Below are 26931 nucleotides of genomic sequence, written 5' to 3'. Positions count from 1 at the left end.
TCCCCTATCCGCGAAACAGTTTCCCTTCCTCCGCTTGCCCTTCAGCTACATCAGTACACATCAACAACAAAACCATCCAACAAAACACTACTGTGAACCCCCAACAAAATGCACGAGGGTGGGTTTTAGTTCAGCAGTGGGTACAAAGGAAAGTGCGGATGGCGCTGTATTCACTGGCACTATGTGGTCTGCTCTATAGATGCCACATCAATGAATCGTTCCCTCCTCTTCCTCCCAACCTTCTCAAGCGTAAAGTGCACTGCCTGCACTCGGTTCCTGATTGGGAGAAAATTGTAACACACCTACACCTGCTTTGAGTGCAAAATTCTGATTCATTCACAACTGGCAAGCAGAGTGCCTGTCCTTTGGCTGAGCCACACAAGCTACCCTGTCAATTGGGCTAACAAAAGGTTCTAAACCAACCTTCCTTCCCTAAGTAACTTGTACCCCCAGCTTTCCACCCCCATACAGTTCTGAACTGCATCCAACCTTTGATATGTCATGAGTTCTTGTGGTCCTCGTCCACGGAACCCACATTAACCATCTAGTCGAACTTACCCACTCTTGGAGCAGGTCCGTTCGCCAAATCTTGGCCTCATTGTTCTTTGCTCATTATCACAACCCTGCATCATTCCCCCAATCAGCTGAACAGTTTGCCTTACTCCTCCATCAGTAAATTCCTCCACTGAGTTGTCATTTCTATCTCCCCAAACAAGAACTTCTTATGGTCTTTCATTCACCCTTCTTGTGACCTCATCACACCTTCTAAATACAAGTTATTGCCCTGCCTGAACAAATGCGGGGACTCAAAAAGAATGCTCTGATAGGCTATCACTCACACCCTTCTCACCTTGCAGAAACCAGTAATCTCTCTATTCAGCTCCTTCCTGGCTCTTTTTTTTTTTATCTCAGCCAGTTGCTGTGTGCCCCTCAGCAAACTCTAAGGCCTAATCCAGAAAATAGGTGTGGAAATCCAGCTGACCTTTAGCATTTCCAGCTTCATGGACTTCAGAAAATCCAACTCACTGGATTTCACAGCATTCTTCCCTAAATGAATGACTATAAACTCGAGTTGCCCCCCTTTGCCTTGTGTTTCCACAAGACCAGCATTGGGTGCCCCCAACATATCCCACTAAGGCCAAACCAATGCACCTTGGCACCCTCTTTTTCCAGACCCAGCTAGTTGCCACCAAACTGCCTCTTTGCCTGCAAACCGGCCCACTACACCAAGGAGTGCCTGTAGATTCATATATTCCACAGGTGACACCAACACAAAGAATACCTGCCAATTAAGTAAAAAACCTGTTTGTTCATTCTTGCTGAACACACCTCCACAATAAACTGCTCCGCCATCTACCAAAGCCCTTCAGACTGTCTTCCTCATCCACAGCAGAAAGCCCTCCATGGCTTCTCCTATTCAAAACAAGTGAGTGCCACAGCCCAGTGCCAGCAAGCACGAAGCCCAGGAGCACATTCTAAAAACTTGCCGCAGCGTACTGCCAAGCTGTTCTCTTGCAAGAAAATTGGGCTCTCACCACATCCCCTTAACTGCAAAAAGGCCTGCAACCAATGGTCAAACCCATTCCCCAACCAAATGGTGTAAGCATACTAGGAGCCCCCTGACCTTCTGGTTCGTCTTAGACCTCCTCAAACAGAATGTAAAAGCATTTGTATATCACACAATGTCCCCAATGCCAACTACAAACTACCTTATCACCCACTAACTCTGAAACTCTAGAGGCGCCTAAGAACATCAAACTGAATAGTTCTCTAAAGCGCTGCACCTTCCAGGTGGAAGCGCATGCAACTCTCGCCTGCTCTACTATTGGCTTCAGGACCCCGATTGAAATTGGATGCCTTACATGGGGCACCTTGTCATGCAGTCAGGACCAGCCATCTAATACCCTCCAGCCCAGCTCTCCTCCACTAGGGTCATAATCCCATCGCATCATATAATGCAAATACTACCAGCTTGCCCTCTATGGTATCCGCAGATAAACCCTTCCCTATTTTAACCAAAATAAATATCAGCATGTTCTTACATCTCAACCTTAACCCCACATTGTCACCACGCGCCATCGGGCACCTGATGCTATGAAATCTCTCCAGCCTTGTCAGAATATCTTCCTTGTGAATTTCCCCCTTAGTATATATGCTTTCCCAGCTCAGTTGTCAATCAAGTCTTCTGGAACACAAAGGCTCTGCTTTGCCACACTGTGGGTCAAACCATTGAACCTCTCCCACTGTGAACTAGAAACGTACACCAGCCACTCCAATATCCAGACCCACAATGTGCTTGCTTATCAATGAAGAGACAGCTCCAACAGTTTATACATTAGTTCCTGGGATAAATTCTCCAAATTCCAATATCAGTGCATAAGTGGTTCATCATTTTATTGGTTTTGAGAACACGTAATCCAAATAGCGTAGGGAATGAACAGCCAAAACGTGTTTCCCCATCAGTCTATCCTGCGAAGGGCTTTCTCAAGGCATATATCTTAATAAACATTCTTCTAAATCCTATTATTAATCACATGAGCAGGAGGAAAAAAATGGGCATCATTAAAATAATGAACCACTCATGCATTGATATTGGAATTTGGAGAATTTGTTCCAGGAACTAATATATAAACTGCAGGAGCTATCTCTTCATTTACAATTATTCTCCAATTTGGGTGGACCTTTGGGGTGTAACCACCAGATGGCCTTTTCTGCATTTGCATTATGACTTAGGGTTCTGTCTAGTTTCACGTGAAAGCACTACAGCTGTGTTGCGGGGATTATGCACATACACAGGACTTTGTGTAGGAAAACAGGACCTCAGTGTGTAGGTGCTAAGCCTTCCTACCATCTCAGTACGCGAAATCCCACAACCAACTAGCTATAGTGTCTCATTTGTTCTCCAACATAATCAGGAAGCTACAAATGATTAGACAACCCAGAACACAACACTCCCAACTCTCTCGGGAATCGCGGTAGCAAGACCTACCCTTTGGCTCACTCACTTGTACTTGTCCACAATAAGAATAGACTGAGTCACTGTTATGGTTCAGTTTTTTTTAACTATAGTGCTCTATATTGCAGTATACGAGCCACTACCAGCAGCAAAACGCTTAAACCTAAAACAGTTAGCATTGTAGCAAATCCATAGACTATGAAAGGGGATGTTATCGTATATAGATAGTGGATGAAGGACTATAAGGCCTAACCACCCTCTCCTTGGAAAGAAGTTTTGTTATATAAAGGAAGATCTATGGGCTTTGTCAGCAGACCCCATTCCTTAGTGCCTAGATGGTAGTTTTACATCATGGGAACAGCATAGCTCTTTTCCCTGAAAAGGTCCCTCTCCAAGTGTTCGTTAAACCAACATACAATCCCGTAATATCAAAGCACGAGTTTCCAGCAGCCGCAGCTGTGTAGCATGTTTTGTCTAAGTGCTAGGGACTGGCTGGAACAGAATAACAAGGGGCATTGTTTATCGAACTTGCACAGTGTGTTCGGACTAAATTCCAGAAACAGGCAGAGAATGCAGAAAGCAGACAGTTCTCATGTGAAAGGCAGAAACAAAGTTGTGCAAAATAAAGTCATGCAGTAACGTGGACAAAAGCAGTATCATGGCAGCAGAGTTCATGCTAACTTAACAATGTCGATAATGACCCCAACAGCCATATGGCAGTTGCACACCCCTACTCTAAGAGTAGCTGTCCACAGTGGGCTTAGCTTGAAATAAGATGTCCTTTTCCAAGCATAGCATGCCCAATTCTCCTAGAATCTTCAACATCCAAGCATCAGAAGCAGTCATGCTGCCCACCACCTGCACCACTGCTGCATTGTCAGACACAAACATCACCTTCCGGTTCCTCAACTCATCCCCACAGATGCCCTTCCAAAAGCAACAGGAAACAATCCAAAAAGACAATACTGTGACCTTTAACTTTCACTTATTGGCAAACAAATGCTGTGATGTGGCTACACAGCCCAATGCATCACAAAGGCAAAGCTTCTGCAAAAAAACACGCCTGGGCCACCACTCTACATACAAAATGCAACCACTACTTTTTGCCTCAGTCGCAGTTCACTAATCCCCAAAAATATCAGAGTAATTGCTGGTCCCTCTGTTTTTTCAGCTGCCAGTGCCACACCAATATAGTCCTCTCAATGTCTTCTTCAAACTCACACACTCTCCCATTACCACTGCTCTCCCTACTATGAAGAAATCATCTCAGTAATGAAGAAACTGCTCTGATGATGCTATTGTGTTAACCACCCATTTCATGAAGGTGCAACATTTTTCAAACACAGCACACACAACTGAACATCCCATCCAACTGTCAACAAAGCATCAGTGCTGAAACTGCATACCAAACATGTGGAAATCATCTGGGTGCACTGGCAGGAGGATGAATATCCGATTTATTATCCAACTTGCTCAGTTCTGCACCTGTCCCATATTTTTGCACCAACTGAATGGCTGCATTTAAACTGGCATAGGACACTGACCGCCTGGTCGATGAAATCATTCACAGAAGCACCTTCAGTGCTAGATAGATGATGTTTCAGCCTGAACGTCCCTTGAGCGTTCTTTGGCACCAACCCTAGCAGGGGCACCATGGAGTTCCTCAATGCAGATATTGGAAATGGCCCTGCCATCCTACAGTGGCTCACTTCTTTCCACAGCTTCTTCGCACTAGCTCCTCCATCCCTTTGCTGGACAGATTGTTTGCTTGTTGGAAACCAAAATTAAAACCCTCCCATAAGAAAGGTGCTGTTGCACCGTCAGGATATCTCTGCAACTACCGCAACATTGCCTTCAGAGTAACTGGAATATCTGCCTTCTACTGCCACTCTTTTGCTATCCCCAATTCCTGTCCCGCCGAGGGGAGGGGTGGCTCCTTGCTGTGCCTAACACCACACCTGAACAGTCATAGCGAAACTTACAGGGGTACCTGTAACAGGCTCCCTTGTTAAAATTCCAGCAGGTATATGTCACTTGTGCAGGTCTTGTAGGGATTATGCACTATAGCCAAAGCTCCAGGTCTATATGTCCCCATGATTTTGCCAGTGTTCTGCTCTTCCATGCCCTTAACTGCTTGATTTTAATCATGCCAATCCACCAAAACTAATGCTATCTGTCCTGATGACATCAATGTGCATCCATAAGGGCACACTCAGCTCTGGGGCCTTCACATGAGATGCTGGAAAATACAGTGAACACCACCATACAGGTATCAATGTTAGTGGCCACCTTCAACCTCTCAGCTAGCTTTCCTTCCTCTGTATTTGAACGTTCTTTGCTTGCTACGTCCCTATGCAGCAATGTAAACAAATGGATACACCCATTTACCCTAATCTTATCCTTGCTCATCTGCATCAAATGACCCCCCAAAGGGTCACCTATGCTCACATGGGGCAGTACCACATAATTCCCCTTCGCTGTGGTGGCGGCCCCCGTGAAGTCCTCCACTGGGATACATCCTTCTGTGTTATTCCCCTTCTACACTGCCAGTATCATGACAGGGCCTGCTCTCCTGCCGAACCAACCGCCAGATTCTGTCTGGCCCTGAACTGTGCTTGTGAGTCCTACCCGTGCACCGCATCACCAAGACTCCCCGCACCCAAGCCTTGGTTATGCGATTCCCTATTCTGCTGAGCGCCAAAAACCTCTTCCATGATTCCCACCTTACTTTCTGCAACCTCTCAAAATCCCCCATGCCACCTAATGCCCTGGATCCCAAATGGCCATGACACACTTCTTTCTACCTGCCGAATTCCAACCCCCATAAGTTCACTAGTCATCATCCTGCTTACCTCATGGCCTCTCACCCCAGGGGTGTTAGCAGTCTTCTCTTCTTGGTCACTTGCTGCCTTCCCAATGCATGCAATTCCTGCATGTGTCTCTTGCTCTGACATGCACCTCTCTTACCTGGGCTATCTTCCTCACTGTCAGGAGTTTCACCCTCCACCTGCTCATCTTCTGGACTATGGCCACTTTGTTGTGAGCTTGCCTCAGGCCAGTGTCAGCTCCTTTTACCTCTAAAGAGGAGGCCCCGCCCCCCCAGCTGTCACTGTCATTCACACCAGGCAGGTACCCATCGATAGCCAAAGCATCCTGTGGCCCCTTGCCAAACCCCTGGCATGTCCCTCATTAAGCACTGCCGGCTCCATGATCCTTAATAACACTTACCTGAGAGCAGCCCTGTGCTCCACCATCTGAACCGAATTATTTGTCCCCATATGTTACCTGCTGCCCATCCACCTTCTCCTGCTACCACGGACTCTGTTCAAATTCCAAGTTCTTGTTCAAGAACACCCTTCCTGGGGACTGAGTTCCCAACAGGTCCCCTGCATCCCTCCAAAGAACCCCTTGCCATGGAAGGGTCCCTGGGGGTCCTCCTGAGCTCCACTGGGATCCTCATTGTCCCATGTAGGTGCTGGAAAGGCCTCAACACCCCCACGCCCTTCTATGCTCGAACACTGGCCATAGGAATTCCAAGCCCTCTAGGGGAGTTCATACCTAAAGCGCCTGTACCCCTCTTGTCCACCAGGGCGCAGTACCATGATGATCTGGACTTCCCTCTCACTTGTGCAGCCATCTGGCACCGCTCTCCGGATCCCTCCATCCCAGTGAGGGCCGGCGCACCAGACTTACTTTGTGATGTCGCAAAATGGTTGCCTGGCCAAGATCTGCACCAGGGCCGGCTAGGTCCGCTCAGCCACCTTCTTCTGACTGGACCCTGGCCAGCTAGGTCCGATCAACCACCTTCTTCTGACTGGACCCTGGCTCCACCAGAACTCCTTGTCCAATACATATGAGCCCTGGTACTGGCATCACTGCTTTTCCCACAAGAACCAGTGGGAGGGACAGTAGCAGTCCCCCCCGCCATCCTGCTCAGGGTTGCTCAAGCATTTTCCGTGCTTGGGGGGGCAATCAACTTGCCTCGGGGGCAATCCACTAGAAAACACTGCTCCAGACACACCTGCAGAGGTTGAGCAGCGGAGGTAGACTGTGAGCAGTCCGACCCCCTTCCCCGCAGTGATCGATGCCAGGGGGAAGGGGCCCCACTGATTCCAAAAGCGCGCTCAATTACAAGTTCTGAGGGGGCGACAAAAGCCATCAATACACCCTTTAATCCAACAATTACTGACTTATGTTGGCATAATTGTAGCACCCGAAAATTAGACAAATCGCTACTCTCAGAGCTCAGCAGCGGCCACAATGGAAAGTGCTCTCGCCACTATATGCTCCGACGTTAATGGGCGGCCCTCTGGCAACCACGTCATGCTGTTCCTTCTCGTACCTCACAAAGTCCCCGAGCACAGACCACGCTGCGCAGCCCGTGTTCAAACACACAGTTTTATACCTGCAAAGCACCTCTACAACTGGACACATTTGAGAGGACCTAACATGGGCCTGTGTCGATCTGCCACAAAGTATTAATTATACCAAAGGAGGAAACTGACATATTTACCAGAAATATGTGCTTTTAAATCACAACTTACATTACTTATTTTGTTTGCATAAGATATACTTGTATATAAAAGAACCACACTGAAAGTGGAAGCACTTAGCAGGTATGATTGGTGTTGGGAGGAATGGTATGGGGTCGTTTTGCCTGTGTGAAGGTGGTAAAATTACTGTTGTGTTTATGAGTGGTGTGTGCAAATGGAGCATGATCATGGGGCATAAAGATTAAAAATCCTCCAGCTTTCTTCAAGGTATCCCTTTATTAGTGGAGTGGTCGATGATATTAAAAAGAAAATCAAGGAGGTATCAGGATTTAATGGCCCTATGAGAATGCTGGAGGATTTTTAATCTTTATGCCTCCTGGTCTTTTTCTTTGAAGTGCTTCCTGGAAGATGATTGTGCCACACTGACCTTTAGGAGTTAGGGGTGACCCAATGATGAAGCTTTATGGACAGTCTGGAAGGACGTATCCTTCCTTTCACTCTTTCAAAGGCGGAAGAACCTCTCTACCTTTAAGCTTGAGGAGCAGGAAGTCCAACCCCCTCCTCTAAGCCTTCTATAGATCGGCACAAATACTTTACACATTGCTTCCAAATGTGAGCATGACTGCTCGGTGCCAAGCTACCAGAGGGTAAGCACAGGTTAATTTAGGGTTGCTTGTGCCTTACCCTGACTAGGATTGTGGTTACTGCTTGACCAGGGCTTATACCCCAGTAAACCAGGAACCCAATTTCTAATAACAACAAAAAATCAGGGTTAACAAAGGTGTTCAGCAGGGATGTGTACTTGCCCTACCTTTTCGGCAATGGTTGCATACATTTTTTCTCTGTTTGTAAAAATGATGCCCCAAGACTAGCTGGGGAGAGGAAACCCAGCTTATTCTTTACTGAGGATACTTTTATTATCTCAAAATCCTTTAAGGGATTCCAAACCCTGCTCATTAGGTTTACCACCTTTTACTACATGCATGAGGTTTGAAGTAAACACCCTGAAGACTAAGTACATATGCTTCACTCGCAGGAAGAATTTCAGGGGAGTTATGAGGTTGGGGAGAACCACCTAGAGAGAGTCAATTAATTTGATTATCTGGGGGTTAGGCTCACAGACTAACTCATAGAGGTCACAAATTACCAAAAGCCCCTTCTTATAATACAAAGGACTTCACCAATTTTTAGATTTGCTGACCTCACTTCTGCTTATCCATTCTCCCCTGCAATAGAAGTTTACAAAGCACAAGCAATCATAGCCCACGTTTAAGGAGCAGAACATTGGGACCATTCTGATGTCAACATCATAGGGATCGAAAGAAAATACATTTATATGGTCGCGGACAAAATTTGGTCAGAATATCCATCTCTTACCTTTAAGATTAGATCATGCATAAAAACCCTTTGTAGAGGTCACTAAACTGAGCCCAATAATGTATGGGTTTCACATTTTGAACATTGACAAGTTAAGCCCATTTAGGAATGGGCTCCACAATATTATCACTCAGCCAGGTTGGCAAGGGTCCCCTGGCTGAGATACATCAAGAAATCCTTGCTGGAACTAAGTTTAGGAGAATATTGGCGTAATCAGTTTTCCATTTGCCAGAATGCTGCAACCAGAGTGTAGGTTAGATAATGGGAATCATTAATGGAGAAGAAAGAATCCACCAATGCATTAGGCACTTTAACCCAAGCATTTATGCACCACAAAACTATTTTTAAGACTGAGGAACCATATTATTCCACCATTGTTAGGATCCGTGTATTTGAAGTTCAACTATAGTGTTTTACCACTAGCTAAGTTTACATATAACTGGTCTTCATGTGTTGGTAAGTCCAAACAATGTCATTCATGCATTATGGCATACAAATATGAGGAGCACTTACTATTCTTTTATAGTGGTATGTGTCAATGTACTGGTTCCTGTGTGATGTAGGTCCGCTTCATTTAGATTCAGCATTACATTTCACAACATCTCCACCCACCCAACAAAGCTCATAAATTTAGATAGTTGAAAAAAAGCTAGGCAATCTTTATTTAGTTTAGCAGTTTTGCTGACTCTTGGCCATTGAGCAATCCTGCTTTAAATGTTAGATTAATGTATTTCAGACTTGTACAATGTTTATATAAATATATAAACGTTTCTTTGTTAAATGTTTGAGGATATCTCAGTGAGTGTTAGGTGGTGAGAAGTGACATCATGAGTTTTAGGTTTATTTAGCTAACTCTGATGTAGCTGCTAGCTGCTTGTGGTGTTGGCTGCTAGTCACAACCTGATATCTTGGGCCAAAGGCCATCCAGGGTGAGAAGGGGAGCAGCTGAAGGTTTCCAGAGTCTCGGCTGGACCTATAGTTTAAGAGGTCACGGCTGACATCTCCTTCATATGGTACATAGAAATGAAGTGGTCTGGCTGGGATATCTTTCAAGATGCAGCAGGCTGATTTGAAGGGGTTGTTCGTTGGCTTGGCTTCTGCTCGATTTTGCTTCTGATCCACAGTTCAAAGAAACAAGATCAATGTCAAATAGTATGTTTGTTTCCGTGAGGTTTCCATTATGCCTAAAACTACCTCTATGTGGACCTGCTTATTTGGCAGTGGAGGGCAGGCATGTATGATCAAAGCTTGTACCCAACTATAAATTATTAGTAAGTGGAGTGAAAGATCATAACCTGCTTCTGATGCTCTTGCATTCCTATGAAGAATAGCTAGTTATTTGGCAGTGGAGGGCAGGCATGTATGATCAAAGCTTGTACCCAACTATAAATTATTAGTAAGTGGAGTGAAAGATCATAACCTGCTTCTGATGCTCTTGCATTCCTATGAAGAATAGCTAGTTTGTCAATGCTTCAGACAGACATTCACAAGTAAACAGTGCTTCAAAGTAGACCCTTATCTTCATATAATATCAAGCACTATTTTCACTAAAGATAGGTTCTCTGTACCTAAACATGAATTAAGTTGGCTAATCACATTACATACTTGACAGGTGCATGTTCCATTGCCTTCTGCCCCATCAGAGCAGGATCCTCGGTTGCTGCAAGGGCTTGCTGCTCCACCTGGGCATGCTGTCAAATTTAAGCATGTGACAAACAAATGTCAACTTTATTAACATGTATACAATTTATATTGACAAAGATGGTGCAGTTACACACAGCTGATCCAGCAAAACCCTGGACATAGCAGAAGTGGCACTACACACACATTGACCTTAATGATGTCGCAGAAAGTGACACTATATAACTTATGATCCCCCAACTCTTCCCAAGAAGTGATGTCACATTACCTTAACCACAGGAATATAATCTTAGCAAACAAACAAACGTATTAGTACTTGTATAATGCACGTATCACCCCCAAAGGGGTCTCAAGGCGCTTGTACGCATACCACTGTGGAACCCTTCCTGGTTTTTCCCTGTGAAGTGCCCACTCCTGGGCACCCCCAAGGTGAAGCCAGGCATCCTAGCGCTGTTAGGGCCGTTGTGGAGATTAAGCAAGCTATTGCCCAGAGTTGCAGAGTGGGACCCATGATTAGAATAGGCACGAGGCGAGAAATATCAGGTCCGAGGAAATTGAGCCCAAGACCCGCCGAGGCGGGAATTGAACCCTGGTCCCAGGCCAGACCTCTGCATCAGGGTCTGGCGCTCTAACCGTTGAGCCACACTTCCCCAGTGAGTGAGCCAGGCCTCTTCTAGAGAGATTCCTGGAATGTTTGGGTCCCTGCCCCTAGATACTTTCAAGAACAAATATTAGTAAAGCCAACAAGTCTCACCTATGCAAGAGCTATTGGCTTTGCCAATGTGTTTCAGCCTGGTAATACATCAGCGTTGACTCTGTTCAGCATGGCTAACAGTGACTGGCATAAAGGAGAGTGGCTTGAAAGACAGTGGTGTGGCATTGTGGCCTAAAGTGTTGAAGAGTGGCCTAGAGTGGAGTGGATTGTTGTGGAGTGAAGTAGAGTGTTATGGAGTGGCGTATAATGGAATGGCATAGAGCATTGTGAAGTGTTGTGAAGGGAGAATTGTGATGTAGAGTAGAACAGCATAGAATGGAGTAGAGTGGAGTGGCTCAGTGTTATAGAGTTGAGTAGCATAGTGTTGTAAGGTGGAGTAGTGTAGACTGGAGTGGCATTAAGTGGAGTAAAGTAATGTGGAGTGGCGTAGAGGGAGTTGCACTGAGTGGATTAGAGTGTCATAGAGTAGGGTGATATGGAGCGGAGTACATTGTCATAGAGTATCATAGAGTGGTGTAGTATAGCAGAATGGAATGACATAAAGTGGAGGAGAAGCCTTTAGAGTGTTGTTCAGTGTAATAGCATAGAGTGGAGAAGAGTGCCAGAGTACAGTGGGATATAGTGGTGTGGAGTGGCATAGTGGGAGTTGCGTATAGTTTCATAGACTGGAGTAGTGGAGTAGAGTGTCGTAAAGTGGCATATGGTGGAGTAAAGTGTCGTAGAGTGGAGGGGTGTAGAGCGGAGGAGCGTAGACTGGAGGGGCATAGACTGGAGGGGTGTAGAGTGGAGGGGCGTAGAGTGGAGGGGCATAGAGTGGAGGGGCATAGAGTGGAGGAGCATGGAGTGGAGGGGCGTAGAGTAGAGGGGCGCAGAGTGGCGTAAAGTGTCGTAGAGTGACATAGAGTGGAGTAAAGTATTAGAATGGAATGGAGTGGAGTGGAATAGCGTAGAGTTAAGTGGCCTACCGTAAAGTGTCAGAGTGGAGTAGTGCAGAGTGGAGTGAAAGGGAGTAGAGTGGAGGGATGTAGAGTAGGGAAGCGTGAAATGGAGCTGCATATAGTGGGGCGGCATAGAGTGGAGCGGCATAGAGTGGAGCGCCATAGAGTGGAGAGGTGTACGAGTGGAGGATAGTAAAGTGTCAGACTGAGGTAGATTTTAATGGTGTAGTGTGTCAGAGTGGAGTATTGTGGAACGAAGCGTCCTAGAGTGGAGTTTCGTACAGTGGCATAAAGTAAAGTGGCATTAAGTGCAGTGGCATGGAGTGTTGCAGAGTAGAGTATAGTGGCCTAGAGTGCAGTGGTGAAGAGTAGACTGGCATAGATTGCAGTGGCTCAAAGTGCATTGGCTTTGAGCAAAGGGGTGTAAGTGCAGTGACCTAGAGTGCAGTGATGTAAAGTGCAGTGATGTAGACTGGCATAGAGGTGAGTGGCGCAGCGTACAATGCAGTGGCATAGTATGGAGTGGAGTAGTGTGGAGTGGAGTGGCGTAGTGTGAAGTGGCGTAGTGTGAAGTGGGGTAGTGTGAAGTGGCATAGTGTGAAGTGGTGTAGTGTGGAGTGGCTTAGAATGGAGTGGCTTAGAATGGAGTGGCATAGAGTGGAGTGGCACAGAGTGGAGTGGTGCAGAGTAGAGCAGCACAGAGTGGACTAGAGTGGAATAGAGTGCAGTGGCGTAGAATAGATTGTTTTGCGGTAAAGTGAAGTGGCATGGAGTGTTGCAGAGTTGAGTGGTGCAGGGTAGATGGCAGTGGCATAAACTGTAGTGGAGCAGAGTAGGTTAGATTGACATAGAGTGATTTGGCATATAGTGCAGGAGTATAGAGTGTAGTAGTGAAGAGTGCATTGGTGTAGAGTACAGTAGAGTGGCTTAGAGTTGAATGGTGCAGATTAAAGTGCAGTGGTGCAGAGTAGATGGCATACAGTTTAGTGACAGAGTGCAGTATTGCAGAGTAGAGTGTTGTGTAGTGCAGGGATGTAGAGTAGAGTGGCTTAGAATGTATTAGCATAAAGCACAGTGGGGAAGAGTAGACTAAACTGACATAGAGTTCAGTAGTGTAGAGTAGAGTATAGTGGTGTAGAGTGCAGTTGTGCAGGTAGAGTGCATTCATTTTGATTAAAGTGGTAAACTGTGCAGTTGCGTGGAGTCCAGTGGTGCAGAGGATAGTTGATATGGAGTAACATAGATTGTAGTGGGCCAGAGTGGAGTGGCAGTTAGAGTTCAGAGGTGTAGAGCGTGGTGGCATGCAGTGAAGTCATGCAGAGTAGAGTGGCGTAGAGTGTAATGATGTAGAGTGTAGTAGAGTGGCTTAGAGGAAAGAGGTGCAGAGTGGAGGGTTGTGGCTTTGAGTGCAGTAGCATAGAGGGCAGTGGTGCAAAGTAGAGTAGCATAGAGTGTAGTCGAGTACAGTAGAGTGTTGCTAAGTAGAGCGGTGTAGATTGGTGTAAAGTGCAGTACATAACGTGTATTGTAGAGGGCATTGGAGTAAAGTACAGTGTTGTAAAAGGGAAGTCTTTTAGAGTAGAGAGGCGAAGAGTGCAATGGTGTAGAGTGGTGCAAAGTAAAATGGCATATAGTTGAGTGGCGCAGTGTAGATTGCAGTGGCGTAGAGTTGAGGGGTGCATCATAGATTGTAGTGGCTTAGAGCGAAGTTGGCATAGAGTCGTAGAGTGAAGTGGTGAAAGGATATTGTTTCAAAGTAGAGTGAAGTGGTGTAGAGTGGAGTGGTGCAGGGTAGAGAGGAATGGTGTAGGGTAGAGTGCAGTGGTGTGGAGTGGCAAATGGCATAGAGAGCAGTGGTGCAGAGTAGAATGGCATAGAGTTCAGTGGTGTAGAGTGTAGTGTTGCAAAGCAGAGTGTTGTAGAGTGGAGTGGAGTAGAGTAAAGTAAAGTGGCATAGAGTGCATTAGCTTAGAATGCAATGGCACAGAGTAGAGTGGTACAGAGTAGAGTGTCGTGTAGTGGAGGGATGTAGAGTAGAGTCGCGCAGAATGTATTAGCTTAGAATGTATTAGCATAGAGCACAGTGGGGAAGAGTAGACTAGACTGACCTAGAGCAGAGTATAGTGGTCTAGAGTACAGTTGTGCAGAGTAGATTGGTGTAGAGTGCTGTGCAATAGAGTGCATTCATTTTGATTAAAGTGGTAAACTGTGCAGTTGCATGGAGTCCAGTGGTGCAGAGGATGGTTGATATGGAGTAACATAGATTGTAGTGGTTCAGAGTGGAGTGGCAGAGAGCGCAGTGTCAGTTAGAGTGGAGCAGAGTTCAGAGGTGTAGAGTGTGGTGGCATGCTGTGGAGTGATGCAGAGTAGCGTGGCGTAGAGTGTAATGATGTAGAGTGCAGTAGAGTGGCTTAGAGGAAAGAGGTGCAGATTGGAGAGTTGCGGCTTTGAGTTCAGTAGCATAGAGGGCAATGGTGCAAAGTAGAGTTGCATAGAGTGTAGTGGAGTACAGTAGAGTGTTGCTAAGTAGAGCGGTGTGGAGTGCAGTGGTGCAGAGTAGATTGGTGTAAAGTGCAGTACATAAAGTGCATTGGTTTTGAATAAAGTGGGGTAGAGTGCATTAGAATAAAGTGCAGTGTTGTAAAGTGAAGTCTTTTAGAGTAGAGAGGCGAAGCGTGCAATGGAGTAGAGTGGTGCAAAGTAGAATGGCATATAGTGGAGTGGCACAGTGTAGATTGCAGTGGCGTAGAGTTGAGTGGTGCATCATAGATTGTAGTGGCATAGAGTGAAGTTGGCATAGAGTCGTAGAGTGAAGTGGTTGATAGGATATTGTTACAATGTAAAGTGAAGTGGTGTAGAGTGGAGTGGTGCAGGGTAGAGTGGAATGGTGTAGGGTAGAGTGCAGTGGTGTAGAGTGGCATATGGCATTGAGAGCAGCGGTGCACAGTAGAGTGGCATCGAGGTCAGTGGTGTAGAGTGTAGTTTTGCAAAGTAGAGTGTTGTAGAGTGGAGTGGAGTATAGTAGAGTGGTGTAGAGTGCATTAGCATAGAATGTAAGAGCACAGGGAGGAGTGATACAGAGTAGAGTGGTGCAGAGTAGAGTAGAGTGGCATGAAGTGCAGTGACATAGAGTAATGGTGTAGAGTAGAGTGGCTTATAGTGCAGTTGTGTAGAGTGTTGCAGAGTAGAGTATAGTGGTGTAGAGTGCACTGACTGAACAAAGTGGTGTAGGGTGCATTGGCATAGAGTGCATTGCATAGAGTGCAGTGGTGCAGAGATGCAGACTGCATTGGCATAGAGTAGAGTGATATAGGGTAGAGAGGTACAGAGTGTAGTGGCATAGAGTAGAGTGGTGCAGAGTACAGTGCAGTGACGCCGAGTGGAGTGCAGTGGAGTACAGTAGAGTGGTGCAGAGTACAGTGCAGTGTTGTGAAGTGGTGCACAGTAAAGTGTAGTGGTGTAAAGTGGAGTATGCTTGGTGTGGTAGAATACGGAGAACACATTTTCATTGAAATGACCATTAGATTTGCACAGACATACAGTTTAACTGATAAAAGTATGCAGTGCACAAATGATAATGTGTGGAAAAGTCATCACCTAGTGTAATGATTTGTTTTGATAGTATTTAAATATTTGTTTCCACCGCACTTTAGAACTACCAAAAACATGTGCTTAATTTGTGCTTCCCTAATTTAAATTTACAAACATTAAAATTTGGTTGTGTGCTAGAAAAACATAACATCTTTACAGCCTTGATCCAGCACATCCCCCTTGTACCCAGCATGATTCTCAGATAAATCCTTTCACTTTGGAGTCAGCGAAAGAAAAGTAAACACCATCCTCCCACAAAAGACAGAGCCAGACATTTTACCTCTGCCTCTGAATGCACTGCAAATTAGGCAAGATAAGAACAAAACTTAAAGGACAGGAAGGAGCACTGGTGGAAGAATACATGGGTGCCTTGTAAACAGGATATGCTCCATGGAAGGGATAAACTCAAGCTGATAAAGCAAATAAAGCCACAAAGCCAATGGAAAGCAACAAGTGAAATGCATTCTTACTTAAGCTTTCTGAATGTCCCAAAGCTGTCTTTAGCAAATCAGACAGCTGCTCGTCAGGTAGGCTTTGTTGTAGAAAATGGGTCAAATAGTACATTTTAAAGCACAATTTTGTCGCAAATTTCCTAAAACATAGGCTCTTAAAGGCATTCATTAAATATTCAAGTCCTTTTCAGGTGTGCCAAGGTAGAAAACCTCATGTTCTCCAGGGTTGGCCTCATTTTCTTTTAAATGTGGTATCAGGCCACTATCTATCCAAAATTACCTCGATTGAGCCAGGTCCATAGTTTTGCCATGGGTGCCCCCTCATATGCATGCATGCATGCCGCAAAAAAATGCCCAAAATTACATACAACATGCCATGGCCAGAATTTTGCTATTACTGCAGTCCATCTTTAAAATGTACTTTATTATGTCAGAGTCAGCAATTTGACATTGTTGCTCCTCCACCCTTAAACCATGGTTGTCTTCCATTAAGGCGAGAATTTCCTTCAATGTGCTACCAATGTTTTGCCACAGATGCCCCCCAGTGACATGAATTTTTTCTGGGATGTCAGTGCAAGCATTTTTCCAAGGGTTCCCTAGTTGCTAAAAACTGTACTTGTTTATTAGTACCTAAGCTGCACAATGGATGCCGATTATACCAAAAATGTCCCCAGTATGTCAATGTCAGTATTTTCTCAGATGTGTCTGCCATGGTAAGAATTGTCTCCATTATGTTTGTGCCAGTATATTGCCGTAGGTGGGTCTATAAGCTAAGAATTACCTTCAGTATGCCATGGCCAATGGAAGACTCACAAAACACTCACATTCTCATACATTACACTCACACTCATTCTCATTCACTCATTAGCACTCTCTTGTTCTCATTTATTTACACTAGCACTCATTCTTACTCTGACCCATTCATACTTACTCACAATTGCTCTCACTCTCCTTTTCTCAATTCACTCTTACTCATTAATTCCTTCACTCATTTATTCATGCTTTCTCACTCCCTCATAGTCCCATGCACTTACTCACTCTCACTTGTTCTCTCATTCCCACACAAAATTACACTCACCCACTGTCACGCTCACTCATTTTAACTCACACTCTCACTCTAACACTCACACTCAATAACACTACCTCACACTCATTCTACCTGATTCATTCTTATTTACCCACTGTTAGAAATGGAGGTCTCTGGTTTGCAATGGTTTGCACTATTGTTCAAGTAGGGACCCTTCTTCCTAGTCAGGAAAAGGGGGATACACTTCTAAAATAACCTCTGCTCACTCTTTTGGTAGCATGACACAGGCTTACCTCAGAGGCAGTGTGTAAAGCATGTGGGCATTAATACAGTAATACAGTGAAAACACTACAAATGGACACCACTCCAGTTTCGAAAAATAAGTAATCTTTATCTGAACCAAACAAGACCAAAACGACAAACATCCAAAATACAATGATCGAAATGTGATTCTTAAAAGGTAAAAACAGTTCTGTCCACAGCAAATTATAGATGCAACACTTTCAACACAAAGTATCTTGGATGTGTCACAATCATAAATAAAAACAGCCACAGGGAAGGTAAGTCGTCGGCTCCTTACGCCCAGGGAAGGTGATGCATTGGTCCCTCACTCTAGGGGAGGTGATCCTTCGGTTCCTTACTGCCACGCAGGGGAGGTGATGCGTCGGTTCCTTACTGAAGGGGAGGTGATGCGTCGGTTTCTTACTGTGCGGGGAGGTGATGCGTTGGTTTCTTACTGTGGCTCCGGCGTTCTTGTAGACTTGGCGCCTTGGTGCGATGATTGGGTATAGGTTCTCGAAGCAGCGGCAACAGCAATACTTTGGTCTCTCGAGCCCAGAGGCGTAACACAGGCCCCCGCAGCCCCCACGGTGCGGGGGCCCCCTAAGCACCACACTTCGCCCAGAGAGCTCCAAATTGAGTCTAGAGGGGGCCCCTCCATGTACCCTCCTGGGGGCTCATTCAAGTTTCGTTATGCCACTGCTCTAGCCGCGGTCCCACGACGCGTTGGTTCTTGCAGCCGCACAGCAGGGCCTGCGTCGGAATCGGTGCGGTGATTCCGGACTTAGGAGCACAGGATTCAATGCGCAGTGATTTCTCCAGCCATGGGCAGGTGTTGCGTCCGTTTCTTCAGTTACAATGCGTTATAAACAGGTGGGGATGTGTAGCGCTTCTCTTGGTTGCGTTTCTTTTCCAGCTCCCATCAGCAGGAACAACCTCCAGAGGCCCGACACAGCAACAGGCACCTCTTGGCAGGTCAGAACTCCCAGAAAGGATGTTTATAGGAGCTGGAAGTGAAGTCATTGTGTCCCTGAGACTTCAGAATAGGAGGCAAACTCTACTTCAAGCCCTTGAAGATCTTCTTCAAGCAGGATACACAGTACACAACAAAGTCTTTATCTTCTCCTTGGCAGAAACAGCCACTGCAGGCCAACCCACAGACAGCACACAACCGTATTTCGACAGGAGGCGGAGACAGCATTGTGTAAGGCAGACCAGGCCCATTCGGGTGCAAGGAAATCTCCTCCCACTCCTCTAAATGCAGCCCAGGTCTATTCAGCCAGCCCTGACTCATTCAGGAAAGGCAGGACACACATCAACCTCCCCAGTGGCTGTTTGGGAGAATGCACATCCCCAGGCCCTGTCACTCCAAAGCCAGACAGTTAATCCACAAACAAGCAGAGGCACACAGGATGGCTAAGCAAGAAAATTGAAAAAGAGAGGGATAGAAGTTTTGTTTGTCTCGGGATGGATGCATAAGTCAGGGGGAATTTCCCTATTTGGAAGAATTCTGAGACAAATGAAACTTCTATCCCTCTATTTTTCTCTCCCCACCGATTTTCACCCTGTTCCCTGCCCAATTGGGCTAGAATCTCCTTTAGGAACAGCTACCCATGAGAGTGGTACACATGTGTTCTAGGGAGCATGGAGATTGGATTTTTTTTCTTTCCGCTCCCAGTCCCTACTTCTGTGGTTTGTGGAAGCAAGAAAATAACCACTTTCTAAAAGTGGCATTTTCAAACACACAATATAAAAATCTTCATTACTAATAGATGCATTTTTATATTCTGAGTTCAGGCATACGAAACTCAATCTTTCCGTCTTGTCCCAAATGGAAGTAATGCTTAAAAGATGTTATAAATAAACTCCCATTTTATGCTATGGAACAGAGAGCCTTTCAATAGTGAAAAACTAAATACCTTGTATTTCACTGTCAAGACATGTCACACATACAAGGACATGTCCTACCTTTCACTTTCACATACACTGCACCCTGCCTACAGGGATACCTTGGGCCTGCCTTAGGAGTGACTCACATGTAAAAAAAGGGAAGGTTAGGGCCTGGCAAATGGGTGCACCTTGCCAGGTCAACATGGCAGTAAAGACTGTGTGCATACACTGTGTTGGCAGGTCTGAGACCCCTTTGAAAGGCTGCTTGTGTGGGTTGCAGAATCAATACTGCAGGCCAACTAGCAGCATTTGGCTTACAGGCCCTGGACACAAACAGTGCACGGTAATAGGGGCTTAGTAGTAAGTCAAACAAGCCAATTATAGAAACATCAATCCATACTAACAATTTACACAGAGAGCAAATGCACTTTAGCACTAATCAGCAGTGGTATAGGGCCCATAGTCCTCTAACAAACACAAACAGGGTAAAAAACAGGATGCTAAAAAGCAAAAAGTCTGGGGATAAACCCACTGAAAAAGCCAAGTCTAACACAACCCCCTTCCAGCTTAAAGCCAGGGTAGACTAATCCATCCCTTGATGGACTTCCCTGCTTGGGGCGATAGAACTTAAACCTGGCCCACAACAGCAGGGGCATGTTCTGGTTCTACGCCTTGCTGAACACAGTTAGACCCCTCTGTCAATACTCTGTGGGGCCCGCTAAGGTAACCCATGGGGAACCCTTCTCCTCACCTGAGGAAACCATCTGTGCAGCACCTAAGCTCACTTTGCCCACAGATGAGTCCCAGTAGGCAGACAGCACCCACATGACCAACACAGTGGTGTGGCCCAGTCCACCCCTGGGGTGCGACTCCCGTTACTCCGTTACTCCCCAGAAGCAACTCTGTCCACCAGGGCAGGAAGCCACAGTGGCCACTGACAGCTGTCAGTGACGAGAGCCAGGCCTCATGCCTCGCAGGGCTCTCTAACCTCTGTGGTGTTAGAGAGTGGGAGTGGTAGCCCCCGGTGCAAGGCACCCATTGTCCACTCTCTCTCCTGCCATCCTGACACTGGCCCACTGGCCAAGCATCTGTACCCGGTGGCTGGACAGGAGAACATTCTCCCACTAGTTCAGGTGTGCTATCCTGCAACTGGTAGCCAAGACTAGGGTCTGTACCCTTAGGCTGGTTAGGGGTCAGGGGTGCGGCTGCCTTCTCCCTGCCTCCCATACTGGGGCTCTGCACCCTCCCACCTGGAGCAGGGCCCACAAAAGACAAACCGTTAGGGGCACTGTTAGCAGTCACCCCTTCCTCCATGTCAGGGGGAACAGCCTAAACCTGGTCTGCACCATTAGGCTGGACATGTGCCTAGACATCCCAGGACTTCTGTGGGAGTACACCAACTCCCTCCCCCCCAAAGGAACGCAGTCCTCAGGAGTTGTGCAAGAGTTTGCCTGGCTCAGCTCTCCAGTCTCCTGTCCACCTGACAGAGCATGAAGACCCCAGGCCAGAAGGGTCCTCACCAGGGTCACTCCATGGGATGCTCTGACCTCAGAGCCGGCAACCCCTGACCCACTGGTCCTTCCACCGGGGACTATGTCCCCCCCACCCCCCTCTCTGGACTCATGCACCCTCCAGATAGAGAGGTGCTGCCAGACACCAGAACTGGTGGGATGCTTGTTACAGTAGCCTTCCCCGGCCCCCCAGCTCACCAGATACCTTGGGATCCCCCTCAGGGGATGCTCTCCCGTTACAGACCCAGGTCCCCCTCGTGGTGTTCCCTCATGTAACCAACCAGGCCTTTAAACTGGGTTTGGGGCACCTCTGAACACAGCCCACTCATTCTCCTCTGAGACAGGACATGGGGCCCTACACCCCTCCCACTACTCTGGGACCAATCTGGGTTTCCGCAACACTCCTCTACCTCAGTTGGTTGGGGAAACCTGATTCACCTCCTTCCGGATAACCCCAAAGGTGCTTCTTCAGACCCTCTAGAATCCACCAAAAGGTCTGCCTCGAGTGCTAGCTCTCTGTGGTCAGAGAACTTAAGCTGCACCAGAGGATGGCATAGCTCTGGAAAACAGGGACTTAAAATATGCTCTCCAAGAATTGAATCTTACAGCCCCACAAAGGTGTTAACCAAGCTACTCTTTGCTTCACCATTCAGTGCCCCGCACAAGTACCCCACATTACTCTTTTGATACTGGCAAGACAACGTCTGACCGTCCCTGTCACTCAACCCACACTCTTCTGGGTGGTCTCCATACTCACATACCAAGACTTCTACCATGGGGGAATCCTTCTCCCTGTACCTCTCATATAGAGTCAGTAGAGTGTCCCTCCTACCAATAGGACGATCCCCTGTGCCAGTTCCCCAATCCAACTCAGGGACACTGCGCACCACTGAAGCCATCTCATAAACCTGAATCCCCTGGTGTATGTTAACACCCTCCTTCAAGTCAGGCACCACATCTCTGGGTGTGCGTACTTCTCCCTCAGCACAAAATAACACGTTTTGCTGCCATTATCTAGGCTGGACTCCACCTCCAGCCCAGCCAAGCTCACGTCCTGAGCTACACACATATCTTTTTCAGCTGATGCTTATTCTATCTCCATGCACTCCCAATCTAGCTGCCTCAGCCTCCGGTCAAGGGTACAATCTGATTCCTCTCCTCAAGAGCCAATCTTTCCCATAATGTTTTCTCCTCAGGACCACTGCCCTCTTGGTATTCTGGTTGGGGAGCTCCCCACTCAGATTACTCCTCAGAGTAATCTGATAATGTTTCTTCTTAACGTGGCACCTCATAGCTCTGCAGGGCTGACTCAAGAGCCTGCCTTGTGGATCTCCTATTCACAGATAGCCCCCGCTCTCCTTGCAAAAGACATTAAGTTCCCTCATCTTGTAGATTTGAAGGTGCCAACAGTTGATTTCCATTTAGACAAAGTTCCACAGTTGCAACAACTAACCAGAATTCCAACAACCAAATTCCAAAGGGAAACAGGGAACAATTGTTTGCGGTTATGTACTGGTCTGCACTATACTATTAGTGTACACCCATCTCTGTATGTAAGCCACAAATTCAAGTCCTAATCCTCACAGGTGATCACCAGTGTTAGACATGGGGGTCTCTAGAAGGCAATGGTTTGCACCACTGACCAAGTAGGGACCCTTCTTCCTAGTCAGTGTAAAGGGGGTACACTTCTAAAATAGCCCCTGCTCACCCCCTTGGTAGCTTGGTACAAGCAAAGAGGCTTATCTCAGAGGCAGTGTGTAAAGCATTTGTGCACACATAATACAGTGAAAACAGAAAAATGGACCCTACACCAGATTAGAAAAATAAGCAGTCCTTATTTAAACCAAACAAGAGCAAAATGACAGAATCCAACATACAATAATCAAAATGTGATTCTTGGAAAGTAAAATCAGTTTTGTCCATAGCAAACCATAGATGAAACACTTTCAACACAAAGTACATTGGATGCGTGATGAATATAAACAAAAACAGCCGCAGGGGAGTTGACACGTCAGTTCCTTACTGCCAGGCGGAGAAGGTGATGCGTTGGTTCCTTACTAAAGGGGAGGTGATGAGTCAGTTTCTTACTGCGGCCCGACATTTTTGTAGACTTGGCGACCCGGTGCGATGCGTGGGGAACAGGGATGCGTCAGTTCTCGATCCGGCAGCAACGGTGCTGCGTGGATCTCTCCAGACACGGTCCCAGGATGAGTTGGTTCTTGCAACTGCGCAACAAGGCCTGCATCGGATTTGGTGATTGCGTACTTCGGAGGTCAGTGCACAAGATTCAGCATATGGCAATTTCTCCAGCCACGGGCAGACGCTGCTTTGGTTTCTTCAGCGGCACAGTGGCACAGCGGGAATGCGTGGAAATGGATGCAGATGCGCTGCGCTTCTTTTTGTTGTGTCTCTTTTCCACCTTCCAGCAGAAGAAACACCCTCCAGAGGACCAATGCTGCATCAGGCACCTCTTGGCTGGTCAGTACACCCAGAACGGAAGTTCAGGGAAGCTGAGAGTGAAGTATTTGTGCCCCTGAGACAGAGGTACCTTGGGCCCATCCTTGGGGGGGATCACATGTAATAAAAAAAGGAAGGTCAGAGCTTGGCAAGTGGGTGCGCTTGCCAGGTCGACATGGCATTAAAAATTGCACTCAGACACTGCGGTCTGGGACCCATTTGAAAGGCTGCTTGTGTGCGTGGTACAATCAGTGCTGCAGGCCAACTAGCAGCATTAGGCTGACAGGCCCTGGGTACACATAGTGCACGGTACTAGGGTCTTCGGAATAGGTCAAACAAGCCAATTATAGTAACACCAATCCATACTAACAATTTACACAGAGATCATATGCACTTTAGAAATGATATGGGGGGCTTAAGTATCCAGAGGCCTAAAACCAATGGAAACAGGGTTAAAAACAGGAGGCCAAAAAGCAAAATGTCTGGGGATAAAACCGATGAAAAAGCCAGGTCTAACCCCTACTTCACTCAATTGCAGTCAACTCTTACAATCACTCTATTTCATTCTTGCTTACTGACAGCCAAGCTTCCTCATTCTCAGTCACTACTAGCCAATGACTCTCATTCAGTTTCAGTCTCACACAAAGAAATAAGTGCACGCATTCACATACTGTCTCTGTCACACAAAATCATTCTCCCCGTAATTATGCACATAATATACGGTTAAAAGCATTTTTTTTTACTTACCTTGATGGAGCAAGGACTCGTAGAAAAGAGACTTGCTCTGAAGCAATCCTCTCATTTAACTTCTAATATTGTATTTACTATGTACTGTGTAAATTAGCATGCCCAACATTGAACATAAAAGACAGGGAAACTTGCCTACGTGTATTACTAATAAGTAACTCGAACGAAATTCTAAAATGGCTGCTAACGGGAAAATGTTATTGCGCATACGTCAGCTGCATCAATGCAGAGACTAACAAAGAGTATTTCCTCAATAGGGACTTGGTTTTCCAATCTAGGAAAAAGTTTCTTAGGTCAAGTAGTTCTTCCATTAGTTGGTATACCAATAATAGTTTTAACAATAGTAATATGGTGTAAATGTTGCACAAATATATTGAGAAGAAGACAATATGAAATAAATGGAAAGGGAACAAAAAGAAAATATGAAGAGATACAGTTAGAAGAAATGAAGGGAAAATTATATGATAGAATGAAAGATTTGAAGAGTAAAGATGAGAACAAAAAGAAAAAAGGGAAAGAAAATGAGAAATGCTAAAGTTGGCATCTGGTTGGGATGAGTGATTTTGTGATGGATCGTTGATATTAATGTGAAAATACTTCATCAATGTTGAAACTGTTATTTATTGAAACTGTTACATCACAGTTCTATTCAAATGATATCCTTTCTTCACCATAAAGGTTACTTCAACTTAGTAAGGACCATCAGTCTGTCGCCTGGGGACATACCCTACTTACATAGGGATGCACCTTGATTCACGTTTAATTACACTCCAGCTCAGAGAGTGATCCCTGGAGCACGACACAGCTATACAACCACACCTACAACATGGTAGTGCGCTCATTCACATTCCTTTGATTTTGTGATGGCTCAAAAATGCCATCAGACAGGGGATTAATGGAGCAAGGACTCGTAGAAAAGAGACTTGCTCGGAAGCAATCCTCTCATTTACTTTCATAATTGTATTAACCACGTATTGTGTAAATTAATATGCACAACATTGAACATAAAAGATAGAGAAGCTTGTGTATTACTAATAAGTAACTTGAGCGAAATTCTAAGTGGCTGCTAACGGGAAATCTTTATTGCGCATGCGTCCGCTGCATCTACGTAGTATGATGAGCTGTCGCTTGGAGGGAATTTCTTGCGCTTGATGAGAACTCACATGCTGGGCATCTGCTTTGCTGAAACTAACATGAGCTATTTTACTAATGCTAATGCGGGGAAAACATTAATAAATGAATGGGATTAGAGTAGCGATAGGTGGTATACAGTGAAACCATTTTATTTGTAAATTAATATTTGTCTTTCTGAAGTTCTTATTAGTATGCGTTTAGGCCTCTTGTCCTAATCCAGAGTCTGTTAACAACCTGACCTACATACATGTGTTGTGTGACTGAGGCAGAAGAAGTGATGTGACTCTTGAACGCAGTTCAAGGACAAAAGACATACATACCCTGGGAACCAGTACCGAAGTCTTCTGGAAGAATAGAAATACATGGGAAATTATGAATTTGTTTCTAAAATGATGTGAAAACGGGTGGGAATAAAGTTTTATGAATATAAATTAAGGGGCAGGATCTTTTAACACTGGACTGAAAGACTAAATTGAAAAATAAACATGGTGTGATCATCCCCCCTTGCCTGTCCAATCAGTGTTAGTAGTTTCATGATATTGAAACATTAATGGGTGGTACATAAATATTGTAGGGTATAATTGAGGTAGCTTTAGCTAGTTAGAGAGCATGAGACCGGGATGCTGCCCGAGTGAACCATAGTGAGAGATTTGCTGAATGCTGCAGAGCTCGGGATGCTGTCGAAGTGACGAGAGATGCTGAAGAAGAATCGAATGCAGAGCCACTTTATTTTACATGAATTTACTTAGAAGATGATCACGGAAGAATCTGGAGGAGGAAGAGGGTGCCAGAGAGGGGTGCTAAGCAAGCGTCGGTGGTAGAGAGGTCATCTATCCTGTCCTGATTCCTGTCCTGAAGCCTTTGTCACCTGATCTTTCCCGGGGTACCCTTCCCAGCTCCTTTGCCAGAGGGCTGGTTTTCACACCATCCTAGGTAAATATCCTTTCTGTGAATGTGCAGATGTTCTTTTTCTCTCTATCCTCTCCTTTCTAAGCATAAGTCATTGCAATTCTATGAAGTATGTGTTTGATGACTGATTAGTTGAACCTTCCTTCCTTTGAGTGAAGGAGACTGTACTGTGCTTTGTAAGTGGTTCACATGAAATTCATTTAGATAAAGATTTTAAAACTTGCCAGAGTCTGTGGTTATTTCACTTCACCATCAACTAGTTCAAATAATGGTCCATTCACCAGAGAAAAGAACTTTTTGATCAGTGAAAGATTAATTGAGAATAAGAGGTGACTAATCTTGTAATGGTAGAACATCACAAACAATTGACTCCAGCAGTTTACTGCCAGGTTGTGTGAGTGTGTGTGTTTATGGGCCCAGGTGAGTATATGGTATTGGAGTACCTGTTGCCGGTGAGCCGCTGGATCAGTTTTCTGGTAGCAGAGCTATGGTTAATATTGACTAGTTTGGTGATAAATATAGATGTTTGATTATTGGTTTATGTTTAACAAAAAGAGTTAGTGTCCCTTTTTATGTTGTCCGGAAAAATTCCCCGGGAGAAAAAAGAATAGCGAGTGGTGATAGAAGCCACACTGCAGTGAGGTTACTAGTCTCTTGGAATAGCCCTGAGAAGGTACGCTGGGCTGACAGTGTTAAACTAGGGAGTATTTTGTATAAAAGTTGAGTGTGGGTGAAAGTGAAAAGGTTAGTTGATGAAACTTTGATCTTATATCACCTAGAAAGGGTAATACTGAAGGAGTAACAAGTTCTCTTG

The 26931-nt window shown here is 45.7% G+C and overlaps 1 protein-coding gene across 1 annotated transcript in view; it reads right to left on the bottom strand.

Moving 5' to 3' along the window:
* STAB2 (stabilin 2) overlaps window positions 1–26931 on the bottom strand; it is a 944658-nt gene that overhangs the window by 793211 nt on the left and 124516 nt on the right. Inside the window, exon 4 of the mRNA XM_078674824.1 lies at window positions 10432–10517. Coding sequence (XP_078530950.1) covers window positions 10432–10517 — 86 coding nt within the window. The remainder of the gene's footprint in view (window positions 1–10431; window positions 10518–26931) is intronic.

Source organism: Lissotriton helveticus, chromosome 1_1 (assembly GCF_964261635.1).
Source record: "Lissotriton helveticus chromosome 1_1, aLisHel1.1, whole genome shotgun sequence".
Lineage (NCBI taxonomy): Eukaryota > Metazoa > Chordata > Amphibia > Caudata > Salamandridae > Lissotriton > Lissotriton helveticus.
This window is presented reverse-complemented; position numbering and strand designations above follow the sequence as displayed.